Source organism: Aedes albopictus, chromosome 2 (assembly GCF_035046485.1).
Source record: "Aedes albopictus strain Foshan chromosome 2, AalbF5, whole genome shotgun sequence".
Lineage (NCBI taxonomy): Eukaryota > Metazoa > Arthropoda > Insecta > Diptera > Culicidae > Aedes > Aedes albopictus.
In genome coordinates, this window is record NC_085137.1 from 114,345,385 (window position 1) to 114,364,148 (window position 18,764).

Genomic DNA, 18,764 nt, shown 5'->3' on the forward strand with positions numbered 1-18,764 from the left:
AACTGTCAAAACCAGGTGCAAAAGGGAAACAATGTTCTATTTTCGTCAAAAATTTATCAAATTAAGTGTGTAGCGAAGTTACGGCAGGAGGAGCAAAACAATCAGGCCTCAAAAAATTCAGGTTGAAGAAGTCATCAGTGATGTTTTCTCAAAAGCAGTTTTCTTGTTTAAAACTCCAATCTTTGTAACGAAAATATATATTAGCTGCATTCCAGATGGAAAATGTCATGCAGTGATTATATTGTCATTACGAACATTTACGTTTTGAACTAGAAAACTGTTTACGAAATTTCAATAATGATGATGATATTAATCACGATTTCTTCAACCTTAAAAGATGGAAATCCGGCCAATCTTTGTGTGTAATCCTCATACATATTTCAATTTTTCGATTACACCTCGTCGTAGCCCAGCATAGTTGAGAATAAGCGATTTCCACCAACACCGATCACAAACATTGGCAATGAAAGCTACGTACATACCATCAAAGCAAACCACGTGCACGTCACATCCCCCTGGTGCCTGGTGTCGAAAACAAATCCCACATGGTGCTATCAGGGGGCTACTCAATGGTATTATACATTTTTAAACATATTGTCGGAATGGACGTGATACACTTGCAAAAATCCATTGTTAAGTGCAACAGTAAACCAATAGATCGCAGACGGGTGACCATCCACAAACCCCTCGGTTGCGCACCACTACAATCAACAAATGACTCACGCGCTTTTGCTCTGACGTTTTCCCAAACATCATCATCGTTAGACGATTCGCATCAAACAACATCACAGCACTTGACACTCGCGCGAATCGTTCCTCATTGCCACCAGTAGTGCCAGTTTACTTACGTCTTTAGCTCCGTTGTTCCTTACATAATGAAATAGGCAAACAGAGTGATGGTGCAAACTTGACCCGCAGTCGAAAATCGTTCTAGCGCGCGAGTTCCTTCCCGTTGTCTGTGCAGGATGCTGTTCTTGACGAGAACCTCGATCGGTGCCGTCGTCGCAGGTAGGCAATGTTCCTGTGTCCTGGCCAGGTGGTACAGCCAGCAGCAAACAACGACTACGACGGCAGGCGGCCACTCACCACTGGATGTGTTGGACGATAAAATCTCCCGCAATGAAATTCAATCCGATGACCATCAGAGGCGAGTGACGGCGGCCTTGCAGACCGTGTACGACAGTATTCAGGGCTATAGCCCTCCGAAGGCTAGTGGTGGGCTGGGGAAGTGGTTCAGCTTCGGAAAAAAGGAACCCAAGGTGCAAGCTCCCAAGGGGTTGTACATCTACGGTAGTGTTGGAGGTGGAAAAACCATGCTGATGGATATGTTCTACGACTGCTGCTCGGTGAGTTTGATGGGAAAGGGGGTGGAGGGTATGAGGGGTTGGGTTGGGTGAAGCGTTAGCGGATAGACACGGCAAGGCAAGCAGCTGATTCAGTGACGATAGAAAGGTGTGTGCTTTGCGAATGGGGTTGCTTATTGAAAAGATTAAAGTAGGAATTTGCGTTTTTTTTATTCCATTCAAGATAACCAATATAAATAAAAACTCAAAGGCTGAGTAACCAAGGCTAAGTACAATAGCATTGAAAAATGATATCATAAAATGCGTTTCTAAAAAATAAACAGAAATGTATGTTCATTCATTCATCCATTCATTAGAGTCAGTATATTTCAATACAGAGCCAAGCATAGTTCAGCTTTTAACAATATGAATTTTAAGTTTGACTAGATTTTTCTTCTAAACCAACATGTATTGCATCTGCTTATTTATTTTCAATATAAGCATTTTCTCATGATGATCGGCAGTGTCTAGAGATTTTATTTGTATAATTTCCGATACAAATGTATTCGGTTTGCTTTTTGCTCATTGATTACTGATTGTACTGTATTTGCCGAACGATCTTTCCGTACGAATAATGTAGGTTTGTACCCCTATCTGCTCGGTTGTTGCAATTATGCGATGTTCAATAAAAGTAAGTGAACCCAAAATTTTCAACATTATTATCACGGTCTCCGAAGAAAACTTCACAATCCAAATAATCATGTAACAGATCATCAGAAAATCTTCCATGTGTTCCTCCAGAAGTGTCACAAGGATTTCTGTTATGAAATTTGCCATGAATTGCTTCACCAATTCCTCCATGGTTTTTCACATATAATTTCAGAGGCTGTTTGAGATTCGTCCAGGGACTACTTCAAAAATTCATCTGGGTATTTTTCAGAAATTTCTCTACGCATTCGTTTGAAGAATTTAATGGAGATTCCTTTAGAAAATCTACCAGAAATTTCTACGAAAATTCTTCTGTAAAATCTTTCAAAAACAAATTCTTTCGAAAATTTGTCCGAGTATTCGACAAAAAAAATCCCTCATGGATTCTCTCAAAAAACGTTTCATGGATTCATTCGGAATTTTTTTTTAGTTATTTGTTTAGAAATTTATCCTTTTCTACAAATGCCACAAAGAATTCTTTCAAAACATCTCGCATGCTTTACTTCTAAAAATCCAATTTTTTTAAAAAAAAAGCTATATATGAATTTAAGCAGAAATTCTTCCAGAGATGAAACAACTCGTTCAAAGATTCCATCGGCAATTTCTTTGGGCGTTTATTTAGATATTTAATAAAACTTTCAGCGATGCCTTCAGAAACTATTTTAGAGTTTTTCAAAAAATATTTCAAAAAGTTCCGTAAAAAATATACTAAAATATTTTGGCAATTCTCCCATGCATTTCACCAGAACCTTTGGATTTCTTTGGAAATTCCACAAGAGATTCCTCCAGAAGTTTCACATAGAGTTTCTGCAGAAATACCTCATGGGATTCCTTTAAAAAAATCTTCAGATTTACCCTGTTTTTACGGGACTTTACTAGATTTTATTTCCACAACATCCTTCGGAAATTCCTTTACGCATTATCTCAAACGGTTTTCTGAGGATATATTCCAAAACTTTCTCCGAAGATTGCTTTAGAAACTGCTCCAGATATATATTTTTTTTAATGAAAATCTGTATTTCTGTCAAAAAATCTTCCTGGGATTTCTTTAGAAATTCCCCCAGGGTCTCTTTTCCAAAAAATGTAAGATCCATTCGGGAATTTCCGCAGATTCCTTAAGAAACTGTTCTAAGGGTTTCTTCACGAATTTTTCGAGGGATTTCTTCAGAAAATCTCCCAAGGCTTTTATAATGAATTCGACTAATATTTTCTTCAGAAATATCTCTTGATTTTCCTCCAGAGATGTTTTTACAAATTTCTCCAAGAATAACTTTGAAAAAAAAATCAACAGATTTTTTTTTTGATTCTTCAATTGACCCTTGCTGAAATCTTTCACGAGATCCTGAAGAAAATTCCCAGGAATTCTTAAAGAAATTCTTCCAGGAACTCCTTTGGAAACTCCTCGTAAATTTAGTTTAAAAAATCACCCAAAAAATCAGTAAAATATCTTTCATAAAGTCTTCTAGGGATTCCTTTAGAGTGTCCTCAAGAAATTACTCCAAAAACTACTTAAGACAGTCTTGCGGGCTCTTATGAAAGTCCTAGATAATCCTCCAAAGATTCCTTCAGAAATTTTACTACTGATTCCTTCGGAGATAATTATAAGGATTTTTTTCGGAAACGCTGGAAGACAATCTTGCAAAGATTCCTGTAGAAAGTCACACAGAGATTTCATCAGAAATTCCGCCGGGTATTGCTCTATGTATTTTCATAGAAATTCCTCGAGGATTTACTCAAAGCGTACCTCTAGGAATTTCTCTATGGATTCTTCCAGAAATTTATTAAAAAACCCATATTAATCCACCTAGTGGTGATGGTGTATACTCATAACCTTTCTCTCGAAGAAAGTCGGTGTTGCTGAATCCTGAAAATACTTTATTTAGAACAGCACGAATTTGATCATTGAAAGCTTTTTGATGGCACATATTCCGACGTTATGTTCAATGTATAGGTAGAGTTGAATAATATCATACCTCTTAGTGGACACCAAGACCACCTTCATTATCACTGGAGGCCGAACAATATCAAGACGATAACTTTATACCAAGATATCTTTTTCGCAATCTGCGGTTTTCGACAAAACTGTTTCTGTACACTTTAGGCTATATTTTACATAAATCTTGGAACCAACAATATTGCAAGATTTATGTAAAATATAGCAATCAAAATGCAAGCAAGTAAATTTTCTGATACTTAAATACTTTCAAATTTCAACCACCTTAGAGAGCGCAATCAATCGCATCAAAATATGCAGTATTTTAGATACAAAAGGGGTTCGAAAAAACTTTGTTCTAGTTTGATACAAATAAATCTTAATTTTCACATACAACATTGACCCATCATACGATCAAAACGATCAATTCTGACTATACATGTCAATGATTGCTCCTCCGTGATTGATCTGAACTGGTACCAGTTGCACTGTGATTCAACTGAATAAGGGGCTGGGACATTCCACATATTCTCAAAGTGCAATTTTAGCAGCTCATGCATATTTGATCAATAACGGCGCCGGCCAAGTCCTTATAATCAGCTGGGAAGGGAAAGGAATGTTAGAGTGTACTGGTTGTTGCTACTAGAGACCGAGAGCCCTCTGCGTCCCCACAACCCGCACGGACTGGGGTATTTGTTAGACGGAAAGGATGGGAGATCTGGGAGTCACCGATGGGTCGGTGATGCGATCCATGGATAGGGTTATTTATAGTGTTCGTGATAGATTGTGTGGTGAATAAGGTGAATAAGGTCAAGCGGCACAGCACGCTTTGGTTGCATAACTTATAGGCGTTATATATACACTGTGCTGTGAGTGGAAGTTTGAAGAGAGGGAAACGACTTTTTTTCAATTCGTTTCTGGTTCTAGCGATGGCTATGAACATATGAATATACATGAGTTGTATATGTAGAGAAGAGAGAGAGAGAGAGAGAAAGTGGATAGAAAGATACAAAGTAGGATGAAAAGGACGGGCCAGGGATTGAACCCATGACCTTCTGCATACGAATCAGAAGCGGTAGCCACTAGACCACCAAGCCCCTCTCCATACAACATTGACCCATCATACTGTGTATTAACACCTTAGGAATTTCTACAGCAGCATGTAACTAGATGTTCACTTGTTGTAATCCAATCATTGGAAAGAAGTTAACTTAGTTCATTGCAATCCGTGCATTAGGTTATCAAAAAAGTCACTATTTATTGTGCCGCATCCGCATGTATGGGTTTGGTTCACTTTTATATTTTTCCACTTTCGACGGGACACTCGGAATCGGCTTGGAACACTATTGGTTTTCCCAAATGTCGTCTGAATTGTTTTTCTTAGGTAACCATTCATCAGGCCACCTGGAAAGCCATTTGGCATGTCGCATCAATGGGTTTGGTTCTCTATTACATTTGACCACTTCGGGCGGGACACCCATATCCGGTTCCGAAACACTACCGGTTGTCCCAAATATGGTCTGGAACTATGTTTTTGCTAAACATTGATTAGGTTCTCTAAATCGCCACGATTTGATGTGTCGTATACATGTTTTGGCTTTACTTTTATATTTGACCATTTTCGGAAGCACACCCGGAACCGGTTCCGGACCACTACTGGTTCAGATATGGTCTGAGACTATTTTACCGCTTACCGTTCATCAGGTTATTGGAAAAGCCACTATTTGATGTGTCGTATGCATTGGTTTGGTTCACTTTTATATTTGGTATCTGCCGGAGGGACACCCGGAGCTGGTTCCGGAACACTACCGATTCGGATATGGTCTGAGACTATTTTCCTGCTCACCGTTCATCAGGTTATAGAAAAAGCTACTATTTGATGTGTCGCATGCATGGGTTTGATTCACTTTTATATTTGGCCACTTACGGAGGGACACTCGGAATCGGTTCCAGACCACTACCGGTTCAAATACGGTCTGGGACTATTTTCCTGCTTACTGTTCATCAGTATATCACAAATACCACGGCTAGACGTGTCGCATGCATAGGTTTGTAGTATTTTCATATCTGGCCCCTTCCTGGGGTACCGGTCCGGAACACCTAAATGGCCATAACTCCAGAACGGCTATAGACCGATCCGAATCATTTTCAATAGGAAACAATGGAACACACACAGACATCAACTCAATTTGTCGAGCTGAGTTGATTGGTACATTGGTTCATTGATTGATGTAATGGTGGACAGTGTAGTTTGTTTCTGCCGTGCAGCTTCAAAATTAATTAATTTACGTGTGAAATAGTGCAAGTGCCGCGGGAAATAGTGTTTTACCGTGTGCCAATTGGATAATTACGACGACGACACCAGGTGACCAATTGTCGGTGGGGTTTGTTCGCCTTTAATTTGTGTTTTTCTGCCACCCCAGCAGCAGTAATTGCTGGCGGGCGGCAAAGCAAATTTGGCATTTTTTATTGCTTCTCTGTGTTCTGTGTTGTGTTGTGTGCATGGTTTTGCATTTGTGTATAGGCTCCAGCGATGGTTGAGTGTAGTCTATGTGGTGGTAATGTGCTTCCAAGCGATTTACCCTTGTGCTGTTCGGGATGTGGATGTGCAAAAGTAGTCCACTACAAATGCACATCTCTGACCAAAGCAGTGGCAAAGGTAATAACGGAGAACGAAAATGTAGCGTTCAAATGTGATGATTGTTTATCAAGCCAGTGTTGTGGCGAGCAGAATGTACTGCTTTCTAACGTCCAAAAGTTTGAAGAGGAGATGAAGAAGATTTCTTCACTCGCCGATTCGCTTAGTGGCGTTCGAGAGCACATTGCTGCTCAGATAAACGAGACAATGAAATGCGGATTTGAACAATTGAGGAGAAATCTAAATTGTATATTGGATAGGGCGATTTCTGGCTTTCGGGATATAGTTAATAAAGAAATGGAAAATATGAAATGTTCATTTTCACAATTTAATTCGGTTAATGCTGCAATGAATGTAAGACAAGGTACTTCTAGCACGGCTTCGGAGCCGAACTCGAATCCCAGAGGTAAAAAGCGTAGAGTTCAGGATGACGGTGCCGATACGTCAGATGATGTTTTCATTGAAAAAGTTAGTTTTGCGGATATTGTTAAGAACAACTCTGGGAATCAAACTAACGGTAAAATTAGTAGAAAGAAAAGCGTGAAGTCTAATGACGCTAATGTCACAAAGAAGGTTGAGGTGACTCGTAAGGCTCGTCCAGTCATTGTGATAAAGCCGCAAGAGTCCAGCCAGAGTAGCGATGATACTCGAAAATTTTTGTACACTAAACTGGATCCAAAAATACACAAGATCAGTAACTTTAGAAACGGGAAAGATGGCTCTATTATTGCTGAGTGTGCAACAGGATATAACGTAAATGTTGTTAAAGATGGCATTCAAAGTAAATTGGGTGAAAACTACAAAGCTGTTGTTCCCTCATCGGTGCCAAGACTTAAAGTGATGGGCATGTGCGATCAGTTTTCTTCCGATGAATTCATTCAAATCCTAAAGGACCAGAATGAAGACATCGCTATCAATGAAGTGAAAGTCATCCGTATGTTTGAAAATCCACGTTTCAAGTACAACAAGTACAACGCGGTGATTGAAGTTGATAAAAATACGTACAGTTGCATGTTGACCGCTAGGAAGGTAAATATAAGGTTTGATCGGTGCCTTGTTGTCCCAGACAATAGTATTGTACGATGTTTCGAGTGTGGAGAATTTGGACACGTGAGCACTAATTGCAAGAACGGCACTAAGTGCTCTAAGTGCAGTGAAAGTCACAAGACATCTGAATGCACGTCAACTGTATTGAAATGTGTTAATTGTTGTAAAATGAATAACGAACGTAAACTTAACTTGGACGTTAACCACGCAGCTTTCAATGTTAGTGAATGTGAAGTCTATAAGAGACTTGTTCAAAGAAAAAAAAAGCAGCTTGCATTTCAATGAATAGCAACCAAGTTCCGGTAGTAATGTGACACAATTTGATATTTTATATTTTAACATTGCGGGTTTATCTACAAACTACGTTGCACTACGTCAGATTGTAGAAGTTAAACGTCCACTTTTAGTCTTTTTATCAGAAACACATATTGTTGATATGGATGCGTTTGAACAGTACAGTATTCCGGGATATAATATAGCTGCTTGTTTGTCACATTCAAGACACACTGGCGGTGTTGCTATTTATGTCAAAGAATCAATTCAATTCAAGCTTCAATTGAACGAAGTTTGTGAAGGTAATTGGTTTTTGGGCATTACAGTTGTGCGAGGCATGAAGGTGGGTAATTATGGTTGTTTATATCATTCTCCCAGTTCAAGTGATCACCATTTTATTGCTATTTTAGAAAACTGGTTTGAGAGTTTCGTAGATCCTAGTAAATTAAACGTACTTGCTGGTGATTTTAATATTAATTGGTGTGACATTCATAATTCGAATCAGTTGAAACGATTATCGGAATTTTTTAATTTAAAACAAAAAGTAAATGAGTATACGCGTATTTCCAGCCATAGTAAAACTTTGATTGATCATGTTTATTCTAATTTTGACTCTGTTAGTACAGTTACGTGTTTAGATTTAAAAATAACCGATCATGAAACATTAGTTATTAACGTTGAGGATACTCAAGAAGACGATAATGCGGTGAAATTGAAGTGCTGGAAAAAATACTCGAAGCAAGCAGTTTCAAGGCTTGTCGAGAGAAACATGGATTTTCAAACAACGGATTCCCTGGATAGGAAATCAGCTGTTCTTACCGACGTTTTGAAAACCTGTACCAATGAATTAGTTGAACAGAAGATTGTTTCTTTGAAAAACTATAACAGCTGGTACAATTTAGATCTACTGCGCCTTAAACGCACAAGAGATAAATTGTACAAAAAGTTACGTAGAAATAATAATAATTATAATTGGAAGAGGTACTGTGTTGCGCGTAATAAATATTCGCAATCGTTAAAACAAACGCGTTGCGAATATAAACAGAGGAAAATTGATCAGCATCAAAACAACAGCAAAGAGTTATGGAAAATTTTAAAATCTTTGCTTAAACCTAGTAATTGTAAACCGCGGTCTATAACTTTTAACGGCACATTAGAAGATAATGAACAAATAATAGCATGTAAATTTAATGAGTATTTCATCAATAGTGTTTCAGCAATTAACCAATCCATTGAGTTAGTTGATGAACCTGATGAAATAAAACAGCCGATAAACAATAATTGTAGATTTGAATGTTTTCACCCAATAACGATTGAAGAACTTAGGAATACTTGCTTTTCTATGGGAAAAACGGCTGGCGTAGATAATGTAAATGCAAAGATAATACAAGATTGCTTTGATGTCATCGGCCACAACCTGCTGGACCTGATAAATGAATCTCTGCAAACTGGGCACGTGCCTCAGGTTTGGAAGGAATCTTTAGTGATTCCTATTCAAAAAGTTGCTGGGACGATTAAATCCGAAGAGTTTCGTCCCATCAATATGTTGCACACATTAGATAAAATTTTAGAACTTGTAGTTAAAGGCCAGCTATTAACGTATTTAAATAGTAATAACTTGCTTATACCAGAGCAATCGGGATATCGGGAAGGTCATTCCTGTGAAACCGCATTGAATTTGGTATTAGCAAAATGGAAAGAAAGCATAGAGCGAAAAGATACGATTGTTGCTGTATTTTTGGATTTGAAACGTGCCTTTGAAACAATTTCTCGGCCCTTATTGTTACAAAAAATCAGGCGTTTTGGAATTTCGGGTTCTGCATATAAATGGTTTGAAAGCTATCTGTGTGACAGAACCCAAAGGACTGCATTTAACGATTCTGTTTCGAGTCCCTTGAACAATAATCTTGGTGTTCCACAGGGAAGTGTATTAGGGCCCATTTTATTTATTATGTACATTAATGACATGAAACGAGTCTTGCGATATTGTGATATAAACCTTTTTGCAGATGATACCGTGCTATTCATTGCAGCTAAAAGTTTAGGGGAAGCCATATCCCATTTGAATGATGATTTGCGTTCTCTGAGTAGATGGTTAAAATACAAACAGTTGAAGATGAACATAGATAAAACTAAATTCATGGTAATTTCGCGTAGCCGAGTAAATGAGAACGTCTCAGTGAAAATTGATGATGAGACACTTGAACGCGTTCGGGAGATTAAATATCTTGGCGTGATTATTGATGATAGATTAAAATTTGACTCTCATATTGACAATGTCATCAAGAAAATAGCCAAGAAGTATGGAATTCTTTGCCGACTCAAAAACGATTTAACTATAGCTAGTAAAATACATTTGTATAAATCAATCATCTCTCCCCACATAGACTTCTGCTCTTCCATTTTGTTTTTAGCCAATGGAACACAAATATCGAGATTGCAGCGATTGCAAAATAAAATAATGCGTTTGATTTTGAGATGCAATAGATTCACATCCTCCTCTTTCTTATTGGATGCCCTACAGTGGCTATCAGTGAAGCAAAGAATTGTGTTTTTAACTTTGGTGTTCATTTTCAAGATAGTAAATGGTTTGCTGCCTCGATATTTGTGTGATCGAATTGAAAGAGGAAGTGACATTCATAGGTATAATACTAGAAACGCGGATGATGTAAGAACACCACATTTTTTAAACGGTGCTTCACAAAATTCCCTATTTTATAAAGGTATTAATGTTTTCAATTCGATGCCTACACACATAAAACTAGCACCAACATTATCACGGTTCAAGAGACTATGTATTTCACACGTCAAAGCTGCCTTTTGAACAGCTACCCTGTCAAATTTTAAATACTTGACTAAATTTGTATCTTGACGAAGTTCCTGCAAACGGATATTTTTGTTTGAACAATTTTGTATTACCTTTTAATATTTATTGAGGCACCAATAAACTATAATGTTCGCCTCGATGATGATGATGGAATTTTATTGTATTGACGTAATTTATTCTATTTTTTGTGTAGTCTACAAAAGTTTGAGTCTCGCGCGCGGTGACAGGTATAAATGACTTTTTTGTATTTATTTATCATATGGAATATTTGTACTGTTGAAGGATTCTGTAGAGTAGTAGTGAGTTGTCTAGTTGAATGTCGGGAATTTCATGAGAATGAGAATATTGCCGACTGTTTTGACATCGCGCGAACGTTATCAATCCTCGCAATATTTTTGATTTTCTGATTTTTCATGATCACTAGTAATGCTTGCAAACATCTGTAGTTGAGAGCATCAGTATTTTAAAATTTATGTTTTTGCTGTATAGTATGACAAATTATAAAGTTGTTTATATCTGTGAAAATAATCAGACCGTATTAAGTTTGCAAATCTGATTACATTGTTTATAATTAATAATTATCTTAAAGATATATCGTCTTGCTCAAACCTTTGTAGGGGTATGTGGCGGGACCATCATCATCATCATCACATGTGACTCGACGCTCTGGACCTTCTATCAAAAAGTCATTTTTTGGAGTGAACACTTAGTGTATGAAAAGGGCAAAAATGGTTTAGGATTTTTATTAGGGGATTTCTAGAAGTTTTTTTTTTCAAAAACATCTTAAGAGATTTTGCTAGGTATTCCACCACAAGTTTTCCAGGTTTCCTTCTGGAATTTCTTCAGAAATTTTACCAGTAGATTCTTGAAATATTCTTTTTTATCAGAAATTCTTTCAGGGATTTTTCTTATTTTTTTGTGAATTGCTTCTGAAGCTTCTTCAGCGATACTTTCAGAAATATCTGTAAAGGAAGTCTCCAAAAAAATATTTCCGAAAGTATCGATGAAGAAATTTCGGAAAGAATGTTCCCAGAAATTTCATCAGGGATTTCTTCAAAAGTTGTTCCAAAGATTATTTCAGAAGTTGTTCCAGCGGTTCCTTCACAGATTCCTCCAGGAAAAATGTATGAAAGAATTTCTGGAGAAATCAATATGAGAATTCCTGATTGAATCCCTTAGTTACCTCCTGAAGAAACTGCAGGAGAGATTGCCGAAAAAATCAGTGGAATATTTTTAAGCAACTCATTGGAGAAATTTCTACATTAATTATTCTTGAAAAAATCCAAGGATAAGTGTTAAAACAATCGCTGGACGAATCCATCGAGACATACTCGGGAGAATTGCTGAAGAAATCCCTTGGCATTTTTTAAGTATCCCAGAAAGCATGAAGGGCTTTCTCAAAACACACTCTCAAAGCATCCTTGGAAAAAAAAACTCCTAGATGAATATCTGGAGAAGTTCCTGAAGAAATCCACAAATAACTTCTTAAAAGATTTCTTGGAGGAAAAAGAAACTCAGGATATATGGCTCAGGAAATCATAGGACGGATTTCTGAAAAAAGTATTCTTAAAGTAATTAGAGGATGGATTCCTGAACAAATCCTTGGATGAACTCCTAATGAATTTCTTGGAGAAAATTGTGAAATAATTCTTGGATGACTTCTTATACAATTTACTGACTTTTGTTCGCATCCTTGTGAAATTAGGCTGACACACATTATCTTATGTCGTTACCCCCACCTCCCCCCCCCCTCCTCTCCAGAAAATTTTGATTGGGCATTTTCAGGTGGGATACAAATAATTTATTCAAGAAATTTAAAAATTTTAAAGTTAAGAGTCGTCGAGAAAATTTCTTAACAAATCCGATGAGTTTTACAGTTTTGTCTAATTGTTAAGGTAATTTTTCATCAAGTACAGTTATTATTTATCATCCCCCTTGACGAGTCAACGAGCAAAGTGACAAAAGGAGATAATGAGATTTGTTGAAAAATACCAATATAAATCACTTGAGGAATTCCCCTAGAATATCTTGAAGTTATTCCAATTAATGTGCAGATATTCCTGAAGGCATCCTTGGGGAAAATCTTGGGTTCATCCTTGGAAAAGAAGGATTTCCAAAATATTAGAAGGAACCCCTGAATAAAGTTTTGAAGTGAGCCCAAGAGGAAGTTCTGAAAAAATCACAAAAGGAATTTCTGGAGCAATCCCTAGAGAAGTCTCAAGAGGAATGTCTGAAGGAATCCTTGGAGAAATTGCTGAAAAAATCCTGAAGAAATTCCTGGAGAAAATCTTGGAGGAATTTCTGTAGGAATCTTTGGGAATCCATGGAAAAATTCCTGGATGAATTTCTGTAGGAACTCCTGGATAAATTTTGAAGGAATTCCTGGATAATTTCCTGGAGGAAATCCAGAAGAAATCCCTAAAGGATTTCAGGGAGGAATCCCCCTCAGAAATTTCTGAAGAAATGCCTTGAGAAATTCCTCTGGAGTAATATCTTAAGGAACCCCTGGAATAATTCCTGAAAAAATCGCTGGACCAACTCCAAGAGGAATCCCTGAAGGAATTCCTGGAGAAACCCCTGGAAGAATGCTTAGATGAATCCCTGGAGCAATTCCTGGATGAGTTCCTGGAGGAATCACACAAGAAATTTTGGAAGAAATCTCAACAGAAATTTCCGATGAAATTACTTGTGGAGTTTGTGGAGGAATTCCTAGAGCAATTCTCAGAGGATATTTTGGAGGAATTCCTGGAGGAATCCTTGGCGGCATTTCTGGAGGAATCTCCAAAGAAATTCCTGCAGGAATCCTTTGAAGAGATCCTCAGAGGAATTTCTGAAGAAATCACAAAAGGATTTTCTGGAGCAATCCCTAGAGGAGTCTCAAGAGGAATGTCTGGAGGAATCCCTGGAGAAATTCCAGAAAAATATCCTGGAGAAATCCCTGGAGAAATTCCTGGTGGATTTTTTTATTCTTCAATCACTTAACCTAATTTACAGCTCTATTGTCCACTAGGGCACTGCATGAGCGATTCAAATAGGAAGCATTACTTACACTTTGTACAGCGCCTAAATGTAATCCATTCTAATTGTATTTACTATATCGAACTGGTTGCCGTTGCGCTGCTTTCACTTTCTACCCTATGATGGTAGAATGATGAGCACGAGGATGTTGATGTGTGGCTGTTGGTTATCCCTGTTTCCAGTCCGATTGGGGGTCCATTATGGATTGCCGTTCGCCGATGCCCAAGTATCCGAGTCCATTTGAGCCATGGGCTCAGAAGAGGGTCAGTGTCAGCTGCTCTCAGGGGGAAAGAGCAACTGACGAAAGTGCCGGGGCTGGGATCGAACCCATGACCATCTGCTTATGTAGCAAACGTGTGGACCACTGCGCCACGGGCCCCGACGTTTGGAGGAATTTCTGGAGGAATCCTTGGAGGCATTTCTGGAGGAATCTCTAAAGGATTTCCTGGATGAATTCCTGGAGGTATCCTGGGAGGAATCGCTACAGAATTTCTGATGAAGTACTTTAAGGATTTTCTGGAGGAATTCCTAGAGGAATCCCCTACATATTCCAAGAGTAATCTGGTACACCTGGAGGTATCTCCAAAAGGAATTCCTGATGGATTCCCTGGGGGGAATCTCTGGAAGCAATTCCAGGAGGAATCCCTGGAGGTATTCCGTAAGGAACTCCTGTAGAAATTTCTGCAGGAATTCATAAAGGCATCTCTGGAAGAAAAAAACTGGATGAATCCCTGGTTTTAACATATCGATTTCATGGTAGATATTGCTAGGAATTGGGATGCGGCTATAGAAAGTGGCCGCAGTAAATTTGAGTGTTTCCGGAAGATTTGGCAGGCCCGGAGACTGTGGAGGACCGAGGCATGCAGTTAGGTTAGACCAAAAGGAAGAAATGTGAAACGTTCAGGACTCAAGACGTTATCGCTGTAGGCAGGCTCATTGGAGAACTGTAAAACAATATCTTTTCTTTCTCCCTCAACAGATCGATCGCAAGCGGCGTGTTCACTTCAACTCCTTCATGACCGATGTCCACACCAAAATTCACGAGATAAAGTCGAAACAGGTCCGTGACGCGAGCAACACCAAACCGCAGCCATTCGACCCGATCAAACCAGTCGCCGAGATCATCACCCAAGACTCGTGGTTGATTTGCTTTGACGAATTTCAGGTGAGTAGAGCCAAACCTCCAACCATATGATTGTGGTTACCGGGTCACACGTCATTATAGCGAGATTACCTCTCGATGCCATGCATCGGCCAACACGCCCATGGACACGCGACCTTATCAGTATCAGCGTTTCGCTGTGCAATTTGATTAGCACACTCACGGCAATCAATTATCGTAGGTCACAGACATTGCCGATGCGATGATTCTGAAGCGGTTGTTTACCTATCTGTTCGACAGCGGAGTCATCGTGGTGGCAACAAGCAACCGAGCCCCCGACGATCTGTATAAAAATGGCCTGCAGCGCAGTAACTTTGTTCCCTTTATCGGGGTGCTGAAGAATCACTGCCGGGTGGTGACGCTGGACAGCGGCGTGGACTACCGGACGGCGACGCTCAAGGGCGAGGGGATGCACTACTTTGTGTAAGTTTGTCGCTGAAATTATAGTGGGCAAACAGTTCTAATATATTTCGTACAATTTCAGTAAATCTCAAGTGGACGCAGACGGCGCCATGGATAAGATATTTAAGGTTCTCTGCTCGCAGGAGAACGACATGATTCGGCCGAAAACTTTCACCCATTTTGGGCGCAACATATCCTTCGCCAAAACCTGCGGACAGGTGCTGGATAGTACATTCGATGAGCTTTGTGATAGAGTATGATTTCTGTAATGCATGTTGATTGTCGAACCATCCGACTGATCCTTACGATTATTTCAGCCCCTCGGCGCATCGGATTACATTCAGATATCGCAGTTCTTTCATACCGTACTTATCAGGGACATCCCGCAGCTGAACCTGAAGCTGAAATCGCAAACCAGACGATTTATCACGTTGATTGATACGCTGTATGATAATCGTGTTCGGGTGAGTAATAAACTGCGCGTTAGATATAATGATTATTGCTCCACTCAAAATTGCGTAGTTGTTTTCAAGGAAATGATTCAGGCATTTCAATAGGCCCCATCTGCATTTGAGAGGCTCTCTTTGTTTACTTTCTCTTTCAATTATTGCAATGTAATGGTACACTTTTCAACTATTTTTGCAGTAAATCAATACAAATCAAAAGACGATTGTTTTGACCATCGTTCAATGCAAGGAGACAATCATAATACAAATAAACAGCTGAGATATTAACGAAACAGAAGCAAACCAAAGAGTGCCTCTCTTCTGCAGATAGGACCTTTAGACATGTATGGCCTGAAAAAGAATCGATTATGTGTGATTAAGGGCACACTTTCACTAGATTTATATCTCTGTAAAAACGGTACTTTTTCATCACATTCGATTTCTCGAACCTCTGAGGATTTCAAACGAAGTGTGCGGCACGGCGCCGACGGCTCCCTTGGGAGAACTGTGGTACGAAAAATCAGAGGATTTTGGACATTCGCCAAAATTTAGGAATATCCTCTTGACTAGAAAATCATACAGCTAAGTATAGTTTTTATTGTTATTTTTCCAATTATTGCCTTTTTTGTAATCGTTCTGTGACGGAGTGTTCAACCTAGAGGAAGCGAAGGATTTTCTCTTTATTGCCGTCGAGCAGATACAGAATTACCGTATCTCAAAAACTCTCACGGCAATTACCAACCATCAAGGTCAGTGGCCTCCTCTAAAAGGGACTGGCTCCCCGAAATGATACACTGATTGTTCCCTGAGAGGTAATCGATCGAGATTCTAACTTGCATACATATAGTCTTGCTATAATAATTTTCGTCCTATGAATTAGCAATGAGAATTTTTGAATAGATGTACGCAGCATCGATGTTTTGAATCGACGTTTAAGCTTCTCAAAATTGTTCGAATCGATTTTTTTTATTCTTTTTCTAATTGATTAAGTTAGTATTTTGATTGCTTATTCGCTATTGGAACAAGTAGTGAACGTTAAAGTTTTCCAAGTAAGTTTACAATCATGTTTTACAACATTTGCATCATATTCATCTAATTTCGTTTGTTTCGAGTTCGAAGAAACTCTATGGTGCTGTAGAGCACACTTCGGAAGTAGGGAGCTTGGTAGGTAGTTAAAGGGGCACAAATGCGTCATAAAAATGACATGATTGAAAATTTATTCTTAATACTTTCTATTTCAGCGGTTAAGGGTAAATTATTTTTATTGATGTATTTAAAACTTCACCTATGGGGGCGCCGGTGATTCGCTGGCCTTTCATAAAGTAGGTATCATATCAACACATCCTTTCTTATCCTCGTAACGGAGAAGATGGGCGTGGCCGGCAATGGAAGTTTTCATGTCTTTTTTACTTCAACCTCTGATTGGATAGCTGTTCCTTCCCAAATAGCATTCCATAAGCAATCGGAATAGGAGTATTAAAGCTTTAGCATGACAACTTTCAGTATGCAATCTACGAATTACTCCGTTACCACGCAACGCAACGCAACGCAACATTCGATTTCTCGAACCTCTGAGGTAACAAAACAAGATCTGTACAGAAATCGATGCTCCATTGCCTCTCAATGACAATGCACTAAGGGCCAGAATCGCAATCTAGCGGAACTAAATTAATTACTCCAAAACGAAGCATTTCCGACACATGGTGTCTTCGACAAAGTTTTTTGCCGTCAGCAGAGGCATCTATTGCTTAGAACGTAATAGTTCGCAACACGACCGCATAGGTGGCGCCACCATCTAACTTCTTTGTTTTACGTTCTAGAGACTTAGTTTCTTCGGCAAAGTTGTTTATTTTGGCAAAATAAACAACTCTTTCTCAGACGTCAAAATTCCACAGCCTACTGTTTTCGAGTTATTTAAAAAATAGAAACCAATCAATGAAAAAACAGTTTTTTAAGCTTATTTTGACATTTTTTACTAGAAACCACGTGAGTTTAATTTTTTTCCTAATGCATGTGTGTCAAACCAAACACATTGTATGGGAATATGTTGAATATTATCATTAAAAACTCAAAATAAAAATACAAATTCGTAAAAATAGTGTGAATTTCAAGCCTTAATATCTCACAAAGCGCAAAAAATCGCAACTTCAAATTTTCAGCAAATACGAAGCAATACTAGGTGAACATACTGTAAAAAATTTGGAGAGGTATTTTTTGGTGTTTTTGAGATAATAGCTTTTTAGTAACAGTATAAATATATGTAGTGTCAGCATGTAACTTTTTACTGTTACACATTAGAGAGTTTATGTCTTCGAAAAAGTTGTTCATTTTGACTAAATAAACAACTCTTTCTTAGACGTCAAAATTCCATGGCCTACTGTTTTCGAATTATTGCATATAAATTAGATTATATTGAGAAAAAATGACAATTAAACACATTTTGATGCCATAGTATGAACTATTTTTATTGTTTTTACTTTTACGATACATAGTAGGTCATGAACATGTCCAGTTTCGTGGAGCTACAGTTTCACAATCTTCGACCAACGTCCTTTCCATCCAGGAACAGATCCACGAGCTTTCGACAAGATATTTCGCGCTCTAAAATTTAAAAAGGTTGACAAAATTGGTTAAGCATAAAACATTTTGAAAAAGACATGCCAAAAATTAAAAGATATCTTGACCCATGCTGAAATAGTAAACTGACATTTGCTTGACCTACTATGTATCGTAAAAGTAAAAACAATAAAAAAAAAGTTCATAGTATTGCATCAAAATGTGTTTTAATATAAGTTTTTATCAATAACATCTAGGTTATATACAATAATTCGAAAACAGTAGGTCGTGGAATTTTGACGTCTAAGAAAGAGTTGTTAATTTAGTCAAAATGAACAACTTTTTCGAAGACATAAACTCTCTAATGTGTAGCAGTAAAAAGTTACATGCTGGCACTACTTATATTAATACTGTTACTAAAAAGCTATTATCTCAAAAACACCAAAAAATACCTCTCCAAATTTTTGGCAG

The 18,764-nt window shown here is 38.2% G+C and overlaps 1 protein-coding gene across 1 annotated transcript in view; it reads left to right on the forward strand.

Moving 5' to 3' along the window:
• The first annotated feature begins 756 nt into the window (after positions 1-756).
• The window catches only part of LOC109420710 (putative ATPase N2B), a 28,001-nt gene continuing 9,993 nt past the window's right edge, over positions 757-18,764 (forward strand). The window contains exons 1-5 of the mRNA XM_062850271.1: positions 757-1,346; positions 14,707-14,892; positions 15,071-15,312; positions 15,374-15,545; positions 15,609-15,755. Of these exons, the coding sequence (XP_062706255.1) occupies positions 966-1,346; positions 14,707-14,892; positions 15,071-15,312; positions 15,374-15,545; positions 15,609-15,755 (1,128 nt within the window). The 5' untranslated portion in view covers positions 757-965. The remainder of the gene's footprint in view (positions 1,347-14,706; positions 14,893-15,070; positions 15,313-15,373; positions 15,546-15,608; positions 15,756-18,764) is intronic.